We start from the raw sequence: 22,302 nt of genomic DNA, 5'->3' as shown, positions 1-22,302 counted from the left end.
GACCTCAGCTGAACTCAGTGTTATCATACTGCTCCACTCAAAATATTTCAAAGTCTGATAAAGGGATGAAATGTAGTTTTTTTACCTGTCCAAGGGCCAGGCAGCCCCCACCCAGGCCATCTTGATTCCTCTTGGGTATTTGTGACACAACAATTACTGATACACTCTTGTCCCTGGACCCAGTGGATACTGATACGATAGCGGCTAACTTGTGGAGAATGCAGAGATAAACCAGGGAAAAAAGAGAAAAGATGTTTTTGAGCTTTAAGAGATAAATGGGCTGAATAAAGTAGTGGTTTTAACAAAAACAGGATGAAAAGAATGAAAGTGTGTACTTAACACTGAAGATTGATGTCACAATCACCGGGTTGAATGGATGAAACCATGGTCAGTACCATGGGCTGCCTTAGAAACTCATACACACACACAGAACCGATGGATTGATGAGCACTGGGATGTGTAGTCGCTATATGCCTTTCAAAACACTGCTGTAATAACACACAGACCGCCACCTGGTTCACTAATAGGAGAGGCATTTGCATAACAATGGAAGAGAAAAAAAGTCGACCTACCAGCCAGCTGTATGTAGGAAATGAGCGTAAAGAAGAAACGTTTGTGAATGAGGGGTTAACTAGCATGGCATTGGAATGAGCACGCCTGAGGTTAAGTAAGTTAACGGTGTGGGTGTGAGTTGGATCAGTAGACAAGCTCACCTTGTGAACTGAGAAGAATGAGCTACCGTACAGTATAAACTCTGAGGTGAAACTCTCTGGATCTGTGCAGGAGTCGGTCACAGCCGGCACTGAGGAGTCAGCTTCAGCAACACTTCAAAGCTCCTGGTCCGTGTTCAAGATGAGAGGTTCACTGCAAGACGGCCAGACGGAGAGTCCCAATGTGTCTGTGTGTCCAAAGAAACACCCATTAATCAATAACACTATAATCAGATAAAATGATATAATTGGCTCTTACACAGCTGTTTAATAGTATGCGAACTCTGGCACTAAATTTTCCTGATTTAACTCAAATCTGCGTTGATTAATAGCACTGCCTTGTCAAATATTGACAGAACTTAGTTCTGCACCGCAGTTACCAAGCTACGTATAGTCTTTACCCTTCTTAGTTAAAGTTCAAACTTCAAATCTGGATTGGTACTTCCTCTCCTGACTCACATAACTTTAAGTATGCTTCTGATTAATTTTCCCTAACTGTATCAAACTCTGTCTCATATCTTCAAGAAATACTTGTTCTAATTTTTTTTTCCTTTTTTTTCTGTTTAAGAATGGCAGCAAAACTTTCATTTTCAAAACACATTGTTATTGATATATCTTAGCATTGTCAGTTAAAACAGGATAATGGCTTCGCATGCATGTTGCCTACATTGGTATCTATCAATGTAACTCTGGAGAAAATATGGCAAACTCCTAATTAAATGTGTGTATGTGCACATTTACAGTGTGTGTTTGACGACCTATTGGTGTCTATGTTGCCATGGCAACAAATGTAAATCATTCTAGAGAAGCACCCTTCCCTTTGTTGATTGAAATACCTGGATATTATTATTATTGTACTTGGGCCTCAGCCCAAGTACATTTGTTTTCATTCCGTGGGAAAAAACTCTGTAAGGTATAACCATTTCTTGCTGAGACCAGGGAGGGCAAAATGTCTTGGCTTCATCTTTCTTGGCATAATAAATGGCGTAATGATGCTAACTTAATGGAAGTGCTGCTCTCAGCCAGTCATGAATAAGTGAGATGTGATATAAATGCTTCTCTATCTGAGTTTTTGCCACAAAATCTTCTGAATATAATCAAAATGTGCATCGAAATGCAACAATTAATGCACCCTCCGTTTCCTAAGCGATGGCACGACCCTTGCTACACCCACTGGACGAGCCAAAGTGGGAGGGGTAATTTCAGTTTGGTCGAACAGGAGGGCTCGAGACCAGAATTACATTTAAACTTGAAACATGTTTAATCACTGACAAGATGTGGACTAGTGTTAATCAAAGTGAAAGTTTGAAAAGGAAAGGTTTTATATCCCGGACACAATGAAAAACATTACGACTGGAAACTGTACCCCCAGTTGAGAATAGTAATGCCCACAGCGATGGAGAACACTTATCCTTGAGCTGAGAAAACCAGACCATCATTTCGAAATAGAGCTGCAGATTCGAGAAGCTCGTTCAAAATAGCTAGGTACACCCCAAAGGGGTGGTTTCGAGTTTTGAGGGCAAATTTCGCCTCCTTCATATAGAAATCGTACGTTTGTTTTTCCAGGAGAACACACCATTTGACACAAAATTTGCATGTAAAGGGTCGCCAGTAAGTACGTGGTCAAATCTGGCATAAGAAACAATATGAAATGTTGGGTAAAGCCAGTCCAAAATAAACTGATTTGAACTTTTGTGTTTTGTAATTTATACCACTGCAGTAACACTACCTTTTTGACAACATCACACAATGTAATACGTTTTGAAACTGAATACTCAGACGTATTCTGTGTCTCCTTTGCTAAAAAAGACGGTATGCCGATTACCATGTAAGGAGATGATGACGTCAAGACAGATTTGTAGTGCGTTTGGTCCTGGATGGTGCACGAAGTTTTGTCGAGGTAGCTTGTGTATTTATTTCCTAAATGGGGGAGATTAGGGTCGATCTAAACGAAGGCCGAAGAATGTTATGATACTCTAAGCGAGCTGAACTCTAACGCGAATGGTTGGATAATTTGGAGGATGTCTAGAACCGGGGTCTAGAATGATCTCGTCTCATTAAGATTATTTGGCGGTCAGTATTGAATTTCAACTGCGTCACAAGTTTGCGAAATGAGTATTCCGTCGAACGGTCAACGAACGATGTGTTTTAGAAATCTGGAGACATGGCACATCGCATTTTTATTTTAGTATTTTATATTTTACAAAAGATTTAAGAAGCAATGATTTTGTCGAAAATTGTGAAAAAAATATAGGAAGATTTGATCGCGAACACATTTTCACTTGGGGTCAACTAGCCCTGCGTACGATGCTGTGTGTTCCGCTACAGCTAATCGCCCCGCTCACCACAGCCCTGAAAAGACCCGTACGTAGGGTCGGTGACTTCAAATCCATTTTGGGACTTGACGTAAAAAGCCAAATTACTGCCGAAATTCAGCGTTCTTGGGCCAAAGTCGTATCCCAGCCTACCTCAGCTACTCGATCGCTTCCAAAAATGACAGTCTTTTATTCACTTCTCGTAAATAACCGTCGATGTCGGCAACTCTCTCGCTAGCCCTGCGTACGATGCGTGTTAGCTGTAGCACATAGCATCGTACGCAGGGCTAGGCAGGGTCAACCGGATGCGCTATTTTGCGGGTTGCGGGTATGAAAAAATGTGTGTTTTTTGATATCATTTTCGCCCTTCTCACACTTCAGATTAGTTCAACCGCCGATAAAAGCACAATTTTCAAAATCTTTTTCAACGCCGTTTCAAATAATTTTATTGTGGTGAACACGATTATAGTCCTAGGAAACTTTTCAAAGTCACGCTGGATCAAATGCTTGAAGGGGGCATATCGGCATGGAGCGACTATCATACTGCAGGTGCGAAATGAGTATTCCGTTGAACGGTCAACGAACGATGTGTTTTAGAAATCTGGAGACATGGCACATCGCATTTTTATTTTAGTATTTTATATTTTACAAAAGATTTAGAAGCAATGATTTTGTCGAAAATTCTGAAAAAAATATAGGAAGATTTGATCGCGAACACATTTTCACTTGGGGTCAACTAGCCCTGCGTACGATGCTGTGTGTTCCGCTACAGCTAATCGCCCCGCTCACCACAGCCCTGCAAAGACCCGTACGTAGGGTCGGTGACTTCAAATCCATTTTGGGACTTGACGTAAAAAGCCAAATTACTGCCGAAATTCAGCGTTCTTGGGCCAAAGTCGTATCCCAGCCTACCTCAGCTACTCGATCGCTTCCAAAAATGACAGTCTTTTATTCACTTCTCGTAAATAACCGTCGATGTCGGCAACTCTCTCGCTAGCCCTGCGTACGATGCGTGTTAGCTGTAGGACATAGCATCGTACGCAGGGCTAGGCAGGGTCAACCGGATGCGCTATTTTGCGGGTTGCGGGTATGAAAAAATGTGTGTTTTTTGATATCATTTTCGCCCTTCTCACACTTCAGATTAGTTCAACCGCCGATAAAAGCACAATTTTCAAAATCGTTTTCAACGCCGTTTCAAATAATTTTATTGTGGTGAACACGATTATAGTCCTAGGAAACTTTTCAAAGTCACGCTGGATCAAATGCTTGAAGGGGGCATACCGGCATGGAGCGACTATCATACTGCAGGTGCAAGTCATACGTTCATGATATTAGGAGATAAATTATTGAGAGCTGCAGAACACAAACTCATCCAAAAATATTCCAATTCAAATCGATTCCTGAAAATAAGGCAACGCACCGGCGTGTTTTTCCCCACTGAAATTCTCGCGTAAAATGTTAGCAGAATGTCGTTCTCTGAGGTCGCGACCTCGCTTGAACCGAAACGGCAAAGTAAACTAAGTCCTTTGTTGTACGTCTTTTTCTTTTTAAAGATTTCATGAAAAATACACGGCATTTACAATACACATCACTTCTACGCTTTTTAAAGTCAAACCTTTCCTTATGCATTGCATTTAACTAGGCATTGTTTAATTTTCTGTATGAGTTGCCCTGGAACCGAATTGTGAATGGATGCATTACAGAGAATTTACTTCCTATGGCCTGATACTAGAAATGTAACAATTTTCATTCCGCGATAAGTGGCGACATTTCCGAGGCGCGATTTTTTTTGTCAGTCTGGTATTACGTATATTTCTCACTCACATCCATGGCAAGAAAGAAAAGTGATTCAGATCCCTAATTATTTGTAATGGCCAGGCAGCTCGGAATAAATAAATTGGTCCTCGGAATCGCCGCTTTTAGTTTAGCAGATTTTGATTTTTTTCAGAAACATGACGTATTTTCACCCATTTGGTTTGGTCTGTTATAGCATCTTTAGTCCAAAAATCAAGTTTACAGCATTGATGTTTTCAACAGCCTTCAAATATACAGTATTACGTTAAAATACACCATATAGTAGTGTTTCATTAATTTTAACCATCTTGACCTGATAATGAAATATGGACTTGGCAGGAAAAGGGATACTGTACGATAGACCTGATCATGATCATTGATAATAGACACATTCTAAAGGTTTTATTTCTTATATACTAAATGCCACATTACATATATTAGAAATCTAGCCATAATTCTAAAAAAACCCGCAGCCCGCAGCCCGCAACCCGCACTTTAGCAGATACCGGGGTCAACATGGGGTCGCAGCCATGTTGCCTCAAAACTTATTTCTGTCTGCACTCAAAACTCAAAAATGTCGGATATGAACCTGAAAAATCGATGCAATTTCGTCAAAATTCGGCGAAATTTCAGCCTATAGACAAAATTTCATCTAGGTAAGGTAAATTTACTGAAATTTGATCGACAAATAATCCTGAGCTTGAACGTGACAGCTCGCCTTCTCCGGGAAGTCAAGTATCCAGCTGCCCATACACAGTTGCCCATATGGCCAGGTTTATGAGATTGTTTTCAAGCGAGCGAGCCAATAGAGCTAGAGGTCTGATTTTTGGTATATAGGAATAACTTAGCAATACAATTATTTTGACAAAATGTCACGTGACCTCAATGACCTTTGACCTCAAATAGATATATTTGTCCACAACTCAGTAACCACAAGTGCTACACCCTTCATATTTGGTATGATGGGACACCTTATGACACCACATATTGTACCTCATTAATTATGTGCATATCTAATTCTGAGCAAGCCAATAGAGCTGGATGTCCGATTTTGGTATATAGGGATAACTATAGGGTAGAAATCTAAATATGCCCATCTAAATATTAGACATCTACCATCGAGAACAAAAGAAATTTGCTGTAATTTGAATATTTAAGGAGTTTAAGCAATTTCCACTATAAATAAAGAACCCCTGCCTCAAACTCCACAAAAGTTGCTAGACATATTTTGCCGTTGTCATGCCATTGCTTCGTTTAATAACCAGTTAATCAAATGCCTAATTGACAGGAGGAATTCAAGACCATATTTGAATAGTAGTATATATTGTCCTCAAAATTACTCTATCACAGCCCAAGTACTCATTGCCTTCAGCAATACTGCCTTGTTATTATTATTATTATTATTATCCAAAAGTATACAGAGAAGTAAACAAGTTTGACAAGATAACTAGATTCAGAATCTTAATGCCATGTTCACACAAGATTGCTGAACTAACTGGCTTGAAATTTGCTTGAGTTGCCCTTTCTTCACCAACATGTAGATGAGTTCTATGTACAACTGCCTTGAACATGAGAAAATCCAATTGAGTCACTGGTGCATTTGTAGTTTGGTCTTCAATAAGATACACACTGTTTGTTCATTGACAATCTGTCCTGTACATGATAAAGGTAAATTGTAATCACTAAAATTGTTTAAATCCAACAGAAAAACCTATGATGTAAAGAATCACTAGTTTTAGCAAGAATAGAAAATTAAATCATAGAGTTTATGGAAACAAGAACAGAAAGACAATGTACAAATTCTCATTTTCAAGAAATATAATGTATCTTTTACACTTAAGTTCTTAAACTTAGCTTCTTATAAATCATTTTTACAGCAGAAACAGAGAAAATCAATAGTTATTTACGACACTCTTTAATGAGCATCCTATCTCAACATCCGATGACTGACATCGAGCTGTGATACTCCGGCATGAACAGCAGCAACAAAATTCAGACATTCCAATCTGCTTTGAGTAATAGTCAGTTTGATCATTGGTACCTCCACAACACTGAAACATTAACAAACATACACACCTACTTCTTAATTGAGGGGCAGTGTCACATAACTTTTACACTCAGCAATATTTCTTTATCACTGCAAAAAAAAAGACATTCATTTCATTGGATTCTTCAGTAACGACTAAAATGCCCCGTAAAACCAACATCTCTATTTATAATAGGGAAATTGCTAACTGAGAGCTATTGTGATAGATCATTCAACCAAAACCTTTCACTCTTTGACCCCTGACCTTTCATCTTCCCTGACAATCTGTATATTATGTCTACATTCTCATATGATAAAAGGCTGCCAGAGGATTTCTGTTTTTCATTTTTGTTATCAGAGACAAATTAAAGTTTGCTATTCATGGTGATTCATAAGGTACAAAAATGCATTTTGCTAATTTAACATTTTGCAAATGCAATGAACCAGGTAAATAAGAATGAATGGTATAAAAAGATTACCAATAACTACCGAATGCAATGCTGGATAAAATTTCACCATATTCTTTTCTTGTTTCACTACATAAACCTACTCATTTGCACAATTTTTACAATATTAAACATTACATTTTACTACTAACTTCTAAATTATTTAATTCTCTTTGATGACCACCACTGAAAGATGAAAGTATTCCACGCGCTGGGGAAAATTAGAAACTTGATCAATGAATATTGTATTAAAGATTTTTAAATTTGATAAACCAGGTTGTCTTTAACAGTATATTGGTTTGTGAAAGTGTATCATTCAGTATTCAATAGTGGGAATTTTCCAGTAGCTATATTTCCAAATATGCGATGCATGAATTTTAGACAAATTTGGTGGGAAATGTCACACTGCCATGATAATAGGTTGCCTGTTTACAATGCAGAAGCTGTATGGGACACTGGAAATGTTAGGACTACAGGTATACTGATAAGTGGAAGGGGCAGTGCATGAATTGACATATTCAACAAGTTTAATTTAGCCCCTAAATCACACTGATGTAAATTAGGGTATTACACAGACTCTGCCATGACGAATTCTTTGCAGAGAAATATGACTTGTCAATTGATTTTGCTACATGTACACAGCTCATTCTGTACATTATATTTTTCTGAGTACATTGATTAGTTTAGGTTTTCATATTAAGGCACTGTGACAAACACACATACACCTAGAAAAGTCATGCTAATATCACAGAAACTATTTAACCCTTTGAGTGCTGTAATTTTTCCAACCAAAATTTTAGTGTAACATTTTACCAATTTTTATGAATTTTTGTGTAATTTTTTTGATAATTTTGGACCAAAGAGATATCACATTTTATTGGCTACAGTTTTTCATCAAAATTTTGGCAAAAATCTGAAAAATTTTTTGACTGGAGTACATTTAATAAAGGCAACAAAAATTGACTTTGGCACTCAAAGGGTTAAGATCAGATATTACTATTACTTTCACGTGTACATCAAACTTCTGACACCTGTAAGATGAACTTGGAGTACTTATACCAACATTTAATGACACTGCAGAGTGGCAGAAATTATTTTAATAGAATTTATATTGTTCAAACAAATAATGAAATTCAAATCATGTTTAATATGACTGACAGTCACTGTACTCATAATAGTACAAGGAGTGAGCAAATCTAGTGGTTTGAGACCCAGGGACCACCAATATTTTACTTTGCCCAGGATCTCATATGTTTTGCTGTTATTGATCTTATACACCATAGGGTAATGGGAAAAAATAATAAAACTCTGACTGAGAATGAAACAGAACCAGCAGACAAAGTTACAGAACCACTGGATTTATTTTGATATTGCTCCATGGTCTGTCAGTTTGAAGATAAATTTGCTCACCTCTGTTCACCCACCTAAAATATTTCTATCAGTTTCTGCACTCCTGTTCCTAGCCAACTGGTGTAGTGTCTTTCAGATTTCTCATTGTAATGCTACTGCAGGTTATTTGAAATACAATAGACACAGAACAAAATGTTTTAATAGATATCTAACTATCAATAGGTCCTTCAGATTCATGGAAAAATTGGAAAACTCAATGGAATGCTCACTGAATGAAACAATATGCTGGACGGAAACTCACCAGATCTATTCTCACAATCCTCTATGATATAGATTGTACATCTCAGACAATACTCGGACAATGGTCCGATGGAGATGATAAGACAGAGCATCTATCCACAGACCAATGCTTGGTACCTGCTGCTGTCAGATGTCAAATCACGATGTTCTACCCCATCAGCTTTTGTACCATGGCGCATTGAGGGAATTTATCCAGTTAACTATGAGGCTTTCTTTCAGAACATGCAACACGCTTGAAATCCCATGGGTCCATTTCAAAGCAGCTGTTGTAAAAATTGAAAAAAGGGACAACAATTTCACAAATGTATGACCTTAGAAGAAAGAAATCATGACAAAGCATTGGTTTGAAAAAGTCAAATTTCTGTAAAGTGGTCCCATGAGTGGTTGGCGGTCATTGACTCAAAACGTTAAAACCTTGACTGTTATTTGCACTAGAGTATCAGGATTTACTTTCATGTAATTGGAATTGCCAAAAGGCTTCTCTGAGGCCAGATTTTGTTTGGAAAAATTTCAAGAAAGCGTCCTGAAAAGTTCCTATCATATTTCACACCAATCTGTTGCCCTGGGTTCAGGCTATGAGTGATCACAAATGCACAGTCTGTCCAACTTGTGTCAATATTTGTCCGACACTGTTCCGCATCACTTGAGTCGGATAGCTGAATGTTTCCCTGTTTTTGTTCAGGGATATTCCATTGTGGTATACAGTGAATCAAGCATCTCTCAAGTGATTGTGATTATTTGACCTCAAGTACTTTTCAACTTTTTGTGGGATATATTTGAACTCCAAGACTATGCAAACATCAGACATTTAGGGACAGACCACTTGATGAAGGATTGTATCACTGTGGGCGCTGATCGTTCAAATTATGGACTCTATCAGAGGTTACTGTTAACGAGTAATTTCAAGACTCGAGGAATTAGTACTGTAATTGATGACTCACCAGAAATTTTCAATTTCTTTGCATGGTGTGGTTAAACTAATTATTTTGAGTATGTCTACAATCTGCTTGTTACATTCTCACTGGTATATCAGTACTTTTGAAAGGAAATACTTCAGTTACTTGTGGAATTTTTAATTTGGACAAGGAATGTTTCATTCTTCTGGAAGAACCCTCATTGGGGGAAAGCCAGACATTTACAAAAGGTTAAAGGTTAACGATTGCTGTAAGACCTCGAAGGCAATAAATGGGAGAAGCTGATGATAGCTTTTAGAGTTTAGAAAAAAATACTCTTTCAAGGTCAAAAACTGTATTTACCTTTCCTTTCTGTTTTACTGAGGTTAAGATGCTAGGAACAGCCCCGGGCAATTTTTTATCCCATTTCTGAATCAGTGACGTGGTAACCTGTCAAGTTTGTTTTCAATTGATCAGCCGTCACTGCCTTCACCAACTACAGGCATTCAATCTACAATGCCACAATGTTAGAAAAATTACAAACATCATTGTCCTATGATTGTTGCCCTTGCACTATCCAATGTTCTATTCCAAAAGTAAGGTGATTTTTGACTTCAAATGATCTAACCTTAGGTAGTTTATTCTTAATTCAATACTTTTCAACACAGCCCAGTAAACTAGCCCTCTTGTTGCTGAATGATTGTCTGAATTTCATTAAAGAACGGGAACAAAAATCAGTTGTTCATACTTCTCCTCCGTATGAGCAGTTTAAGTTCCTTTGCTATGTCATCTCTCACTTTGTCTCATATTCTATCGATGATCTGTTGAATTTCAGGGTGCATTTCGAGCAAAATCTTAAATTTTCACCATGAAATTTCAAGTACGCCCTCTAGAGGTGGCTTTGAAAAATCCTATTTTAGGGATAAAATCTTCCCTCCTCAATTTCAAAGCAACATCTGAATTTATTCATTTGGTAAAGACAGTTGGAGCCACAACAAACTCTTCAAAATCAGAAATACACGTTGTTCGTTTAAGAAATCAGGGTTCATTTAGTCACATAGGTTTGCATACTAGATGTATCGAACTTATCTTGGTGGGTAGCATTTTAATTTCCTTGACTTGTTTTGATTCAACATTCATCCAGTAATGAAGATGACGATGACTACTACAGACAAAATGGAAATAATGTCAACTGTTCCAGAGTAAGCACAAATAGGTAAAATTTACAACTTTTTCCTTTTATTTTTGAAGCCGAGTTTTTTACAAAGGAAAATAATGCTACCTCCCACATATTTTGATATGGTCTCCTAAAAGCCTGGGACCAAAAAATGCGACCAAACAAAACTGTTAAAGCTCCATAAGCTGTATCTTTTGGCTATTTTTTCAGAACTTTTGTTTTGTGGTTTCCCTACACTTTCTGCATTGAATCCCAAAACTGTAATTTAAGGTATAGACACACGTTTAATGCATTTTTACAGAGATTTTGGTTTTATTTCAAAATGGAGTCTGTACCATATGACCTTTACATGAGAAAAAGTGTCAAGACAATATTGTGTTAAGAAATGTTTAAAATATTAATAAATATAGACTTTTTTGCGAACTACGCGTACTGTTATATTCGGTTGTCTTAACTGTGTACGGATTAGTTAGGATAGCCACGCAAGGTCAACAGATTATGTTAATTTTTCTCATCTTGTCCGGCGAGCATGCGCATACTTTCAACTGTCCAATGTGCTTCTGTAGTGACAAGTGGAAGGCAGAGACGCGTAAAACGTAAGCGTGGTCGTAAGAAGAGAGTAAGTAAGATCATGAAGCTACCAGAACAAAACTCAGATTGTCTGACTTAGGGTCGTACTATAGCAACGTGGCAGAAGATGAGATGTCGGACACGAGTCTTTCTTCTGACGAGGAATCTGGTTGATTATCAGACTCGATCGATCTCTCCACCGAAGTAAGTTCTCCAACGTGAAAGTCAGCGACAGAGTCTGTCTACCACAGTACGCTCATTCCGATGCGAAGGTCGGCGATAAGTGAACAAATTTGTGAATGAAACTGGTGGACGTGTCAAGCGATGCGTATGCATAAATTTTCATCTTCCAGGGGAAGTTCAACAGGCGCACGGGCCGAATGACGAACTTGAATAGTCACCGCCATGGCTTCCATGACGCCGCGATGTCGAAATCAATGTGGTCCACTGAGACTCTCGCAAACGTAAAATATCGCAATTCGCCTCCGACGGGCGTAAAAGATACTTCTAAACTGAAGAGAAACGGATTGATAGAGCTTGACAACCGTTTACAGTTACGGTAACAAGCTTAGACTCTAATTTGAGAAAAAGCAGATTAGCAGTGGCAGTGTTTGTTATGTAAATAAACCGCCCTCATTACTCGTACATCTAAACAGTTTGTGTGTGTTTCTCCCGATTTTCTCGCCATTTATGATCTTCGGAAGGGTATTTGATGTAAAATACAAAACATCTAGTCTCCTGCTTGATGCAAGTTCGTGAACATGAAATTAAATCGCCCGGAAAGTCATATCAACGATCGATTTTTTTACGTATAGGGGTGTTTACACAATTCTTTGATTATCTCTCTTCCGATTTTGGCCTGACAAGCATAACTTAAAGAAAATAGGTTGGAGTAGGGTGTACAGATCGGTCTGTTTTTTACCTGGTCACAGTAGCAATACATATCTGTAAAACGGTATCTCAGATTTTCGGTAATATATAAAGAACAAGAGAAATTCTTGCTGAAATGAACAAAAACCCGGCAATTGATTCAAAAACCCAGAGTTCTTACTTTAACACCTTATTGTGCTGAAACAAAAGGGAAGAGAAACAATCTGGGACACCGTTTTTTCTCCAGAGTACTCAATTGCTGATTTCTGTTCAAAGATCTCAAGTCGCCATAGTCCTTGAACACCTAATTTTTTTTGGTAAAAAAACTCAAAAACGCATATTTTTGAGAGAAATGGACACAGACACAGTGATTTTGGAAAATAAACATATTTTTCATAATGTTGAGATATAGGGCTAACAGAAAATATATAATGTGTAGGGTCCAAAAGTGAAATTTATTGAGAAAAAGTGAGTTTAAAATAAGTATCATCTAACGTGTGTCTCTACCTTAATGCCAAGTATTTAGCGTATCAACACAACCTATATGAGTATAATCTCCATTGTTATTGTTGAAAATTGTATTCAAGTCCGGACTAGAATTCGTTTGTAAACAATAAAAAATGATCACTACACACATACAAGCTGTGTTGACAAAAAGAATACTCGAAATTTCACCATGACAAATGGATTAGGGTCAGACACACTGTGACAGTAGTTGATATATAGAAGCAGAATACTGAAAAACTTGCCACAAGTTACAGCTTATGTCCCTTAACTTTGAGCCCTAGAAATACCTGCTATATTGTGATAATAAAAATAGCTTTACCTAAGATACATGCACAATGAGAAATTAACTCTCATCTGGACTGACTTGGGTTGCATTCCTGGAGCACAACAACTTTCTCTTTTACATCTCTGGTACACTTGCAGTACACTGGGTGATAATCTTCCTCATGGTGTTAATCAGAGCTTGACTGAAGGAGCCTTTCATGATGAATAAGTATAAACATACCCCTTAGAATAGTGTTGAATTGTACTGTAGTTTAGCCGAGGGAGTGAGAAGAGGAGAAAATAATCCATTGAAGCCCGTACCTTTGGCGACTTAAAATATGTAACTTTTATGCAAGTTGTGACACTTTTTTGTCTCAGAAATTGATTAGTGTAGACACAACTACTATCATCAGTAACGTGATATTCAGAACCATGGGGGCGCTTTACCCCGGTATCAATTTCCTCTGCAGAGATTGAGACGAAATCACGTTGATTTTTGACGAAGCGTTTGGTTGTCGGTCGCGTCAAAAGTACATCTACTACATCGAAACCTATGAGACACGTTAAATCACTATCAGTAGTATCGTACTCACCAGAACAGACAATGTTACAGTCTCGTTTACAGCTTATTTCCATGTGCCAGTCTGTTCATAGACCCAGGCGGACGCGATGGGAGGAAGCGGGAAAGCTGAAAAACCGATCTTACTCTGCTCTGCGTGCATGGGTCACCCCCACCCCGAAAAGGAGGGACCATGGATGAATCCCGTGCGTGTCAAAGTGCATACCCTGGTCACACACGTGTTGACCGTGCGACCGGACGAGTGAGTAAAGCATAATACAGGTGAGCATTACTCAAAGTTTTCGCCCGTTCTCATGCAATCAACGTACCAGTAGGCTTTCTAACTTCAGTTGTTGCAAGCATCGACCATAACTTGCCTCTCCAGAGGGCGCCCTCTATGGCCTTTGGCTTTCCATAGTCGCGGTAGAGACTTCTGCACCTGCGCCTGACTGTTATGTTAAGGAATCATTTAGGTCTGGTATTTGTTATTCTTGTCTTTGAGAACTTGCCGCTCGCAAGCAATATTGTGAGGTACTAGTGTAGTTTTAGAAATAAAGTGTCTGATGTAAATTAGTAATTGAGTAAGGTATCATTTAATCTCATCGTCTACTTTCCGTTGAGCATAACTGTAAAAAATACAGTAAATTGCATTGATTGCCCCTAAATTAGTCAAGTTGCTTATCCCTGATTAACACATAATGGCTGTCTTAAAGGGACATTATCGCTATCTTTTGACCCTTTTTTCACCAATATTGTTGCAAACGAGCAGTTGCTGATGTTCGACTTATTGAAAGAGATCTAAAAAATGGTCGACCATAGACAACTCCCATCCAATTTTGCCTACACTGTGTAGAAAAACCTCAGGTTAGGGTTTTACATAGCCCGCCTAAAACCCCTGACCTGAGGTTTTTCTTCACAGTGTAGGCAAGATGGGATGTAAGTTGTCTATGGTCGGCCATTTTTTTAGATATCTTTCAATAAGTTGAACAACATCAGCAACTGCTTGTTTGCAACAACATTTGTGAAAAAAGGGTCAAAAGATAATGGGGATGTCAGTTTCTTTCAATATGCACATAAGTTGTTTTTTTGTTTTCCAATTAATTAACAAAGGGGCACTTCCAGTCAATTAAGTTACATCATTTTGACAGTCTCATTATTGGAGTGCCTTTTACGAGTCAGAAATGTAAAGATAAGTTGAACATTTCCCTCTGTAAATCAATGTACAAAGCTACATATATTGTGAACAATGTTTAGCGCCCCCAACGGCATGTAAAGTGAAGGTGGCAGCACACTATAGCATACCATGACAGAACAATACTGCAGAACACAATTTTCTTCTTTCTTTCACACTGTCTGTTTTCAGAATCATTTGTTTGCTCAATTTTGTTTGCTTCACCTTGAGATGATTCTGGAAAAACCAATATTATTTACATGTATAGATGTGTCACAAGCACAGCTTTTGATTCCTTAGGCTTCAGCTACAGTCCATCCGTATATGGTATTGATGGGTATAACACAGATTTGAAAACCAGTCATTTGAAACAATATGCTAATTTAAATGGGTTAAATTTGGAAATGAGAAATGATATGTAAAGCTTAGTTATTATTCTTCAATATGTGTGAGAAGACGTTTAAAAGTGCAAATCATGAAGTCATCTAGCTGCATAGCTGTAGCAATACAAACTGCAATACAAATTGTAGAGTCCCATCATGTTAATGATCTGAAAAAATCTAAGTGAATTCATCCCCACAAACACCGACATGGTCACATTTTTCATTTATTAATAGTTGTGTTGCTAGTTCTGAAGGTAACTTAATTACAAAATTTGTTGTTGATTATACCTGTTGCAGTCTTACTCAAACTGATAAATTATGCTAAGTATCGAAAGCAAGTTGATGATTCAGTTATAAAATGGTACTCCAATAATAATTTCAAACTCGATTTCAAGAAAAACAATTGTCAACTTCTGTAGAAATCCATCAGAAATCATTCAACTTATCGCAAATGATTCCAAAGTAGAAGTTGTGAACATTATTGAAATTCCTATGTATACTGACGATATGAAATGGGCAATATGATATTGAAGGAAGGGAAGTTAGGGGAAAAAAACAAACAAACTTTTTACAACAACAATAACTACTGTAACAATCAATGATAAGCTCAAAATCTCTTTCATCACTCAACATTTGCTGGTCAAAGAACAGTAATACACTGATAGATTAATATTCTGTTTTCATATATTACTGATAGATGCGAACATAAAAAATAAATACTTGGTATTAAATGTTTTTCTTCAGCAATTTGAGTTTGATTACACATATGGGCAGCTAGTTACTAATTTCCCTGCCATTACTATGCCCTGGTTTTTAGATTTCAATATTTGATGGTGTTGATAGTTGACTTGCCAACATAGTCGAATGCTTGTGCGCCATACTGAGATGATCAATTTGAATGTCATCTTTGCAAGATGGTGTACATTTTTTGTTAATGAACCTGTGGATGTACTGTACAGGTCAACTCATTACAACTACACCCCCTTCATGGTACCTCCACCTCCCCTTCCATGTATTTAGCTTGTGAAACTGTATTTATCTGCTATAAGAGTTGGTACCAATATTTTATGGTATCAGTGTTACTGATACCAAAAGTGTTCAGTTTGAACATTTTATATGTGAACTGTTTGGTAGGAAATGAACTGCCCAAACTTAACTTAAACTCAAAAATTCATCACATTTGTCACAAAATATATAGGAGCAATTTTCAACAACACCAGTTCATCTTATTTTAGGGAAAAAATTACACTTTAGGCTATTTTTGTTTTGCTACCATTGTGGCCTATGAGACACAGAAGGGCAACTTATGCCAGACTTTATGAGCAGTTTCCTTTTTTCAATAAACCAGCTGGTGTGCGGCATTTGCCATTTCTATTTCCATAAACAATACGGTTACAAGCCATAATTCAGTAACCTGTCACTTTTTAGTGTGTAGCAAATGTGCAAGCCAAATATAGCCTTTTAACTTTAAGGGGACAACTGTTTCAATAAGGGCCCAAAAAATGTGTGTTTCTGTGAACGTGCCTTCAGGAAATAGGATAGGTTGGTCGAGATTTTTATTTTCTTCTTAAAAGGGTGTGGCCGGTCAAAGAACTGCAAAAGTTTGCAAGATCATGCATACCGGTAATTTTAATGTGGAAAACAGGGTTAGAGTCAGAGAGTTTAAAATAGGGTAGATGTTGGGTAACTGGAAAGACACATATTTTATTTTGCCTTGGATAGATAGTTCATCAAGCTGCAGAAGACATAAGAATAATTGTGAATGTTAATGTTGACTTCATAATTACATGGAGTTCACAAAAGTGGCAAACTTTTGGTAAGTGTACTGTTATGGTTTGTCAACAGTCATGTACATCATTCATCAATTACCCTTGACCTTGAAGTCAACACTGTAGACAGTACACAAAAACTTGCACTTGAACAAGTTGCTGACACCATTCAACCTCTGCAGACCTGTACACTTCATAAATCAGGCTGTATTGAAATACACAATCAGGCCTGATAAAAGTACAAGCACAATTTTATTTTGAAATGCAAAAAAAAAAATTGACTCGTCCTGTCATATGTTTTTTGGTATATTAAATATTCAGTGACCTTTCACAGATATCTCCACAGTGTCAGTGCCATTTGAGGCTTGGAACATCTATTTATAAATTTATACCAGCAGATGTACTTGACTCCCTAAATTTAGTCCATACTCACTCCCATGAAGAATAGACTTACAGCATGCTGACATCCAGTACGTATATTTATCACCACCTTGACCATTTGAAGCTTAACATACTCCAGAATAGCATGATTTAAAAGCAACTGTTTTATTGCCCATTGGTAAGGCTACCATTAAATTCCACTGGCCAACTGTAAACAGTAAACTCAATAGATTTTGTAAAGTTTCATGAATTAAAACATGAGATCTTTTTGTTCGTTAGCAGCAATTAGTGATAGAAATGCTTTTGATGTGGTAATTATTTCCAATTACATCACCCTATGTAGTCATTTTCCTGTCACCCCCTGTGTTGACAGAATGGTCTCTTCTTCTAGAGACTATTCCAATAGGTGTGTGGCATTTACATAGCACAGGTGGGTGGGGCCAGTCGCCTTCAAGCATTGTTATTTTTCTGATGTGGTGACCTGTTTACTGTTAGTCTGAAATGCGTTTGAAAGATCTTTAAGCTGTTTGTCTTTTGTGACAGAAACTAAACTTAGGATGTGGTTCATTGCATAAGTGTCTTTTGACTCAAATTGGCTTAATTACAAGTACCCCAGGGAGGGTCTTTATACTGAGTGACTTATATTAACTGTCCAACGTGACGTACTGTGACACGCCCACTCAATATCCATGTGGTTAGATCAACCATAGTCAGCAGAGGAACAACTCTCATTGACTTGCAAATAAAGCAGATAAGGTTACAAGTTTCAAAACTTCAAGCGCTCAGACTTAGTAACTGCCTCAGTCATAGTGTTGAACGTATGCTGTAAGGACCGCTGTTCACATGCAGTTGTAGTCCCAGACGACGTTCCAACTTGTGATGTCCACAAAAACAAAAGCTGGCCTGTGGGTCAAGTTGGCCCGAAAGGCATCCGAGTCCACAGAAAAAGATAATGGGAGTCCACTGTTTTCAGCACACAGCAACTTGGAAAACTGTGATCCAGAGCTATGCATCCAGCTACTCCGCATGCCGACTGTTCACAACTATGCCGGACTGAAGAAGAGGCTCTCCCGGAGCAGCAAGGAATGGATGAAAGAGTTCCTGGAATTGGACGGAATGGAGGTACTGGTGGATTCCCTGGAAAGACTCTCCGACAAGGGATTCACCAGCTTTACAGATGCGTATCTGCAGATAGAATGCATCGGATGCATCAAAGCTGTTCTCAACTCCAAGACGGGACTTAACTTCATCATTGAGACTAGGGAAGTCAAACAATACACCAGAAACCTTGCTTCAGGTGAGTATCGATATCAAAACATCCTAATTGTAATTAACATACTTCTGCATTTGCTTCAATACCAGTTTTGATCATTCAAAAATTACCTGATAATAGAATTTTGTTTTATTTCTGAAAAAATGTACTTTAAATAGCACAAGATTCACACATTCTAATTAGTTGAATGTTGAATAATGTTTTAATCTATCTATAAAATGCTTTTGTTCAGTGAGTATTGTATTTGTTATACACATGTATATTGATGAGCTATTTAATTTATAAATGGGCAGACACATTATCTAATAACTTTTTTAGATGCATAACATTAATATCCCCTCATAAATTCCCAATTTTGTTTTCTCATTACGTCTGCACACATCACTGAAAAGCAATAATTCAGCTGACATCGTTTGTGTACAACCAAAACTAACCAAATGGCAACAGTGTAATGTAAACTCTCAGCTTGACAGTGTATGCATGCCAAGTTCATAACAACTGCTAGGACTGTCAACAGCCGTAGATCAAATGATATTTGTTCACAAGGTTGTCAAATAACAATGATACAATTAAAAGTGAATTGTTTTCTATTCTGCAAGATATTACAAGACCATAGGATTTAGTCTATATGTATGTATATATGTCTGCGTGGCAAAATTTCCCCCATGGAATTTTTCTCCAGACATATCATGAAAAAGTGGCAGATATTTTAAATGCCCTTATAAACTCTGAGTCATCAATCAACATCTCAAACAAGATTTCACTACTGAAAGAGTAAAGTGGAAAACCTAAGATGATCTGAAACACCACAAATGGCCACTGTAAAAGAAGTAATGTCGGCAAATCATTTCAATAGTGCACTTTTATTTGATGATTATAATTCTCTTCATAAATGGCAGGACAATAATCAAGTGTGTTACATTCAAAGGTGCTAATCAATGTCAATGGTTGTTTTGATTGTGTGAACTTTATGCGTGTACTTTATGTCAATAGTGATAAAGAGAATATTTGTTTTCAGCATGCCAGTGTGTTGCAGAAAACAAAAGTTATACAATGTGTCTTGAGCAAATTTTTATGTTGTATATGGCACATACTGCCGCACCCAAATCAGAGTGTGTCCATGTGTGACACTGGCAACATTCTAAATTGTAATTTCTTACAGGATGAAAGAGATCATAATTTTTTCACTGAACATCAATATGATAACAGATGTTTATGTTTCGAAATTAGTTGTCCAAAAATAAGAGTAAAAGTCACTTTGTTTGATATTTCAATGGAAATCTTTGTTCTTTAATCAATATATATCTTCTGGTTGTTATGAAACATACTAATGTAACATTAACAGTGACGCTGCATGCTTTCACATTGTAAATTCTGATCACAAACCACATTTACATCCCCTCATACTGTGTCAGAATAAACAATTAACGCCATAAAGCAAAGTTTCACATCCAATTTTCTCAATCAGCAAATTTCCTGTTAGAGATAATGAAGCATATAACTCTCCGTGAGCATGATTTAAAGTCTTGACAATTGATTTCCCTAATCAGCTAATCGACTTTTTGACCTAGATTTTAGGTTTCTCAAAGTTACTTTTTCTAGTAAACAGTCCAAACACTGGATATATTAGCCCATCACAGTTGTCTTTAGAAGAGAAATTTGATCCCCAAACAGAGAAAAAAAACTAGGCTATACACTTGCTGTCACATTGGACACCACAAGTAAGTTATTGCTAAGTAGGTTATGGCCAACTCATAAAGCCACACTGTTTCACTCCCAGAACACAAACAAATTTCAGTTAGTAGCGGAAAAGATATATTTTACTGGACATTGAACAAGGCAATAGTGTGTAGCATCTGGGTGATATAGATACAAGTGTGCATGATAACAATTTGTGAAAGGATATCACAAACCTCATATATGACTAAAAAGAATGTACATTATTTACGTAATATTGGTATGTATTTTCACAATATAAGCTAGCCCTGCGTACGATGCTGTGTGTTCCGCTACAGCTAATAGCCCCGCTCACCACAGCCCTGCAAAGACCCGTACGTAGAGTTGGTGACTTCAAATCCATTTTTGGACTTGACGTAAAAAGCCAAATTACTGCCAAAATTCAGCGTTCTTGGGCCCAAGTCGTATCCCTGCCTACCTCAGCTACTCGATCGCTTCCAAAAATGCCAGTCTTTTATTCTTTTTTCGTAAATAACCGTCGATGTCGGCAACTCTCTCGCTAGCCCTGCGTACGTACGCAGTGTACACTGTGCATTCTTTGCATGCGTTCCTGACACACAGCGTACACTGCGTACGTACGCAGGGCTAGCGAGAGAGTTGCCGACATCGACGGTTATTTACGAAAAAAGAATAAAAGACTGGCATTTTTGGAAGCGATCGAGTAGCTGAGGTAGGCAGGGATACGACTTGGGCCCAAGAACGCTGAATTTCGGCAGTAATTTGGCTTTTTACGTCAAGTCCAAAAATGGATTTGAAGTCACCAACTCTACGTACGGGTCTTGCAGGGCTGTGGTGAGCGGGGCTATTACCTGTAGCGGAACACACAGCATCGTACGCAGGGCTAATATAAGCATGAATTCCTCTTAAGTTATGCCTGCCAAAGAGTTTCAGGAATTTAGGAATCTAAAAAGAAACCTTTTAAAAATAAGGTACAATACATGATAATTTCACAGAGTCAGATCCTCCAGATGTAGTTTTACATCACATAGCCCAGCCTAGATTGAAAAGATCCCTGTCTTCATTCATTTCTTCACGCACAATGAATGTTATGAGATACATGCTGACTCACCAGTCAAGGGTTCCAGCTGAAAGATTTGCAAAACCTTGAGACAACAAAGTCTTCAGATCAAGAACAGATTTTACAGGTTTCAATGACATAGGTCAAAGACCCCACCTCCACTCAAAAGTCAAGAGATCTTATTGTCCTAGAATTCCTTGGGTCAGACTGACCAATTCTGGAACCGCAACAGTCCATAAAGGTCATTATCATTTCCACCGTCAATCAGGGTCACCATGGGTCAGTGTTCTGCAGAGGGTCCACTCTTCCTGGATAATTTGTGTCCTGTGCTCATGTCATCAAATTTCAATTTCTGTCAACAGCTTATTTCTAGTGTACATAAAAAGACAAAATCAAGTGAGGAATTATCTATAATTGTATTTTATATTGCAATTACGCATGAAAAATACACTTTTCAGGTTAATTTTTCAATTTTATTTATATTGACAATAATTTGTTTCAAAACCAAAGCAAAAGTTGCACTTACACTTGTATTATCTTAAAGTCTGATAGTAGACTGTGATAAACAAATGATAGGGTATAGGTATTTTTTTATCTGTTTGCTTTGATATCATAATCCCATCAATTCTGATCACCATTTCCGACATCCAAGTGACCAGTAACCCCTGAAGTGACCGGATGTCAATATTGGGAGTTACCACACCTACTTGTGACTACATACTGCCAATTCACAGCAACATTGGTTAAATACACAGAGCAAATACATTCATCTGACATTTTTGAAATCTT

General features: G+C 37.7%; 2 protein-coding genes across 8 annotated transcripts in view; one reads left to right on the top strand and one right to left on the bottom strand.

Annotated features, from left to right (window-relative positions):
- Window positions 1-14,123, bottom strand: part of LOC139131791 (tripartite motif-containing protein 2-like) — a 74,489-nt gene extending 60,366 nt beyond the window's left edge. Inside the window, exons 1-5 of one of the 4 annotated variants that reach the window (XM_070698056.1) lie at window positions 13,816-14,123; window positions 13,278-13,487; window positions 8,943-9,204; window positions 714-898; window positions 86-208 (exon numbers count right to left, since the gene is read on the bottom strand). The gene's annotated coding sequence lies outside the window, so the exon portion shown is untranslated. Of the gene's footprint in view, window positions 1-85; window positions 209-335; window positions 491-713; window positions 913-8,942; window positions 9,205-13,277; window positions 13,488-13,815 lie in introns of those variants that run through there. The other 3 variants (XM_070698054.1, XM_070698055.1, XM_070698057.1) reach the window with 3 other exon arrangements.
- The window catches only part of LOC139131790 (inverted formin-2-like), a 41,987-nt gene continuing 33,389 nt past the window's right edge, over window positions 13,705-22,302 (top strand). For 2 of the 4 annotated variants that reach the window (XM_070698053.1, XM_070698051.1), the window contains exon 1: window positions 18,212-18,782. In XM_070698053.1, coding sequence (XP_070554154.1) covers window positions 18,365-18,782 — 418 coding nt within the window. In that variant the 5' untranslated portion in view covers window positions 18,212-18,364. Of the gene's footprint in view, window positions 14,064-18,210; window positions 18,783-22,302 lie in introns of those variants that run through there. The other 2 variants (XM_070698052.1, XM_070698049.1) reach the window with 2 other exon arrangements.

This window comes from Ptychodera flava, chromosome 4 (assembly GCF_041260155.1).
Source record: "Ptychodera flava strain L36383 chromosome 4, AS_Pfla_20210202, whole genome shotgun sequence".
In the NCBI taxonomy this organism is placed as follows: Eukaryota; Metazoa; Hemichordata; class Enteropneusta; family Ptychoderidae; genus Ptychodera; species Ptychodera flava.
The sequence above is the reverse complement of the archived record's forward strand: the minus strand, read 5'-3'. Positions and strand labels throughout refer to the sequence as shown.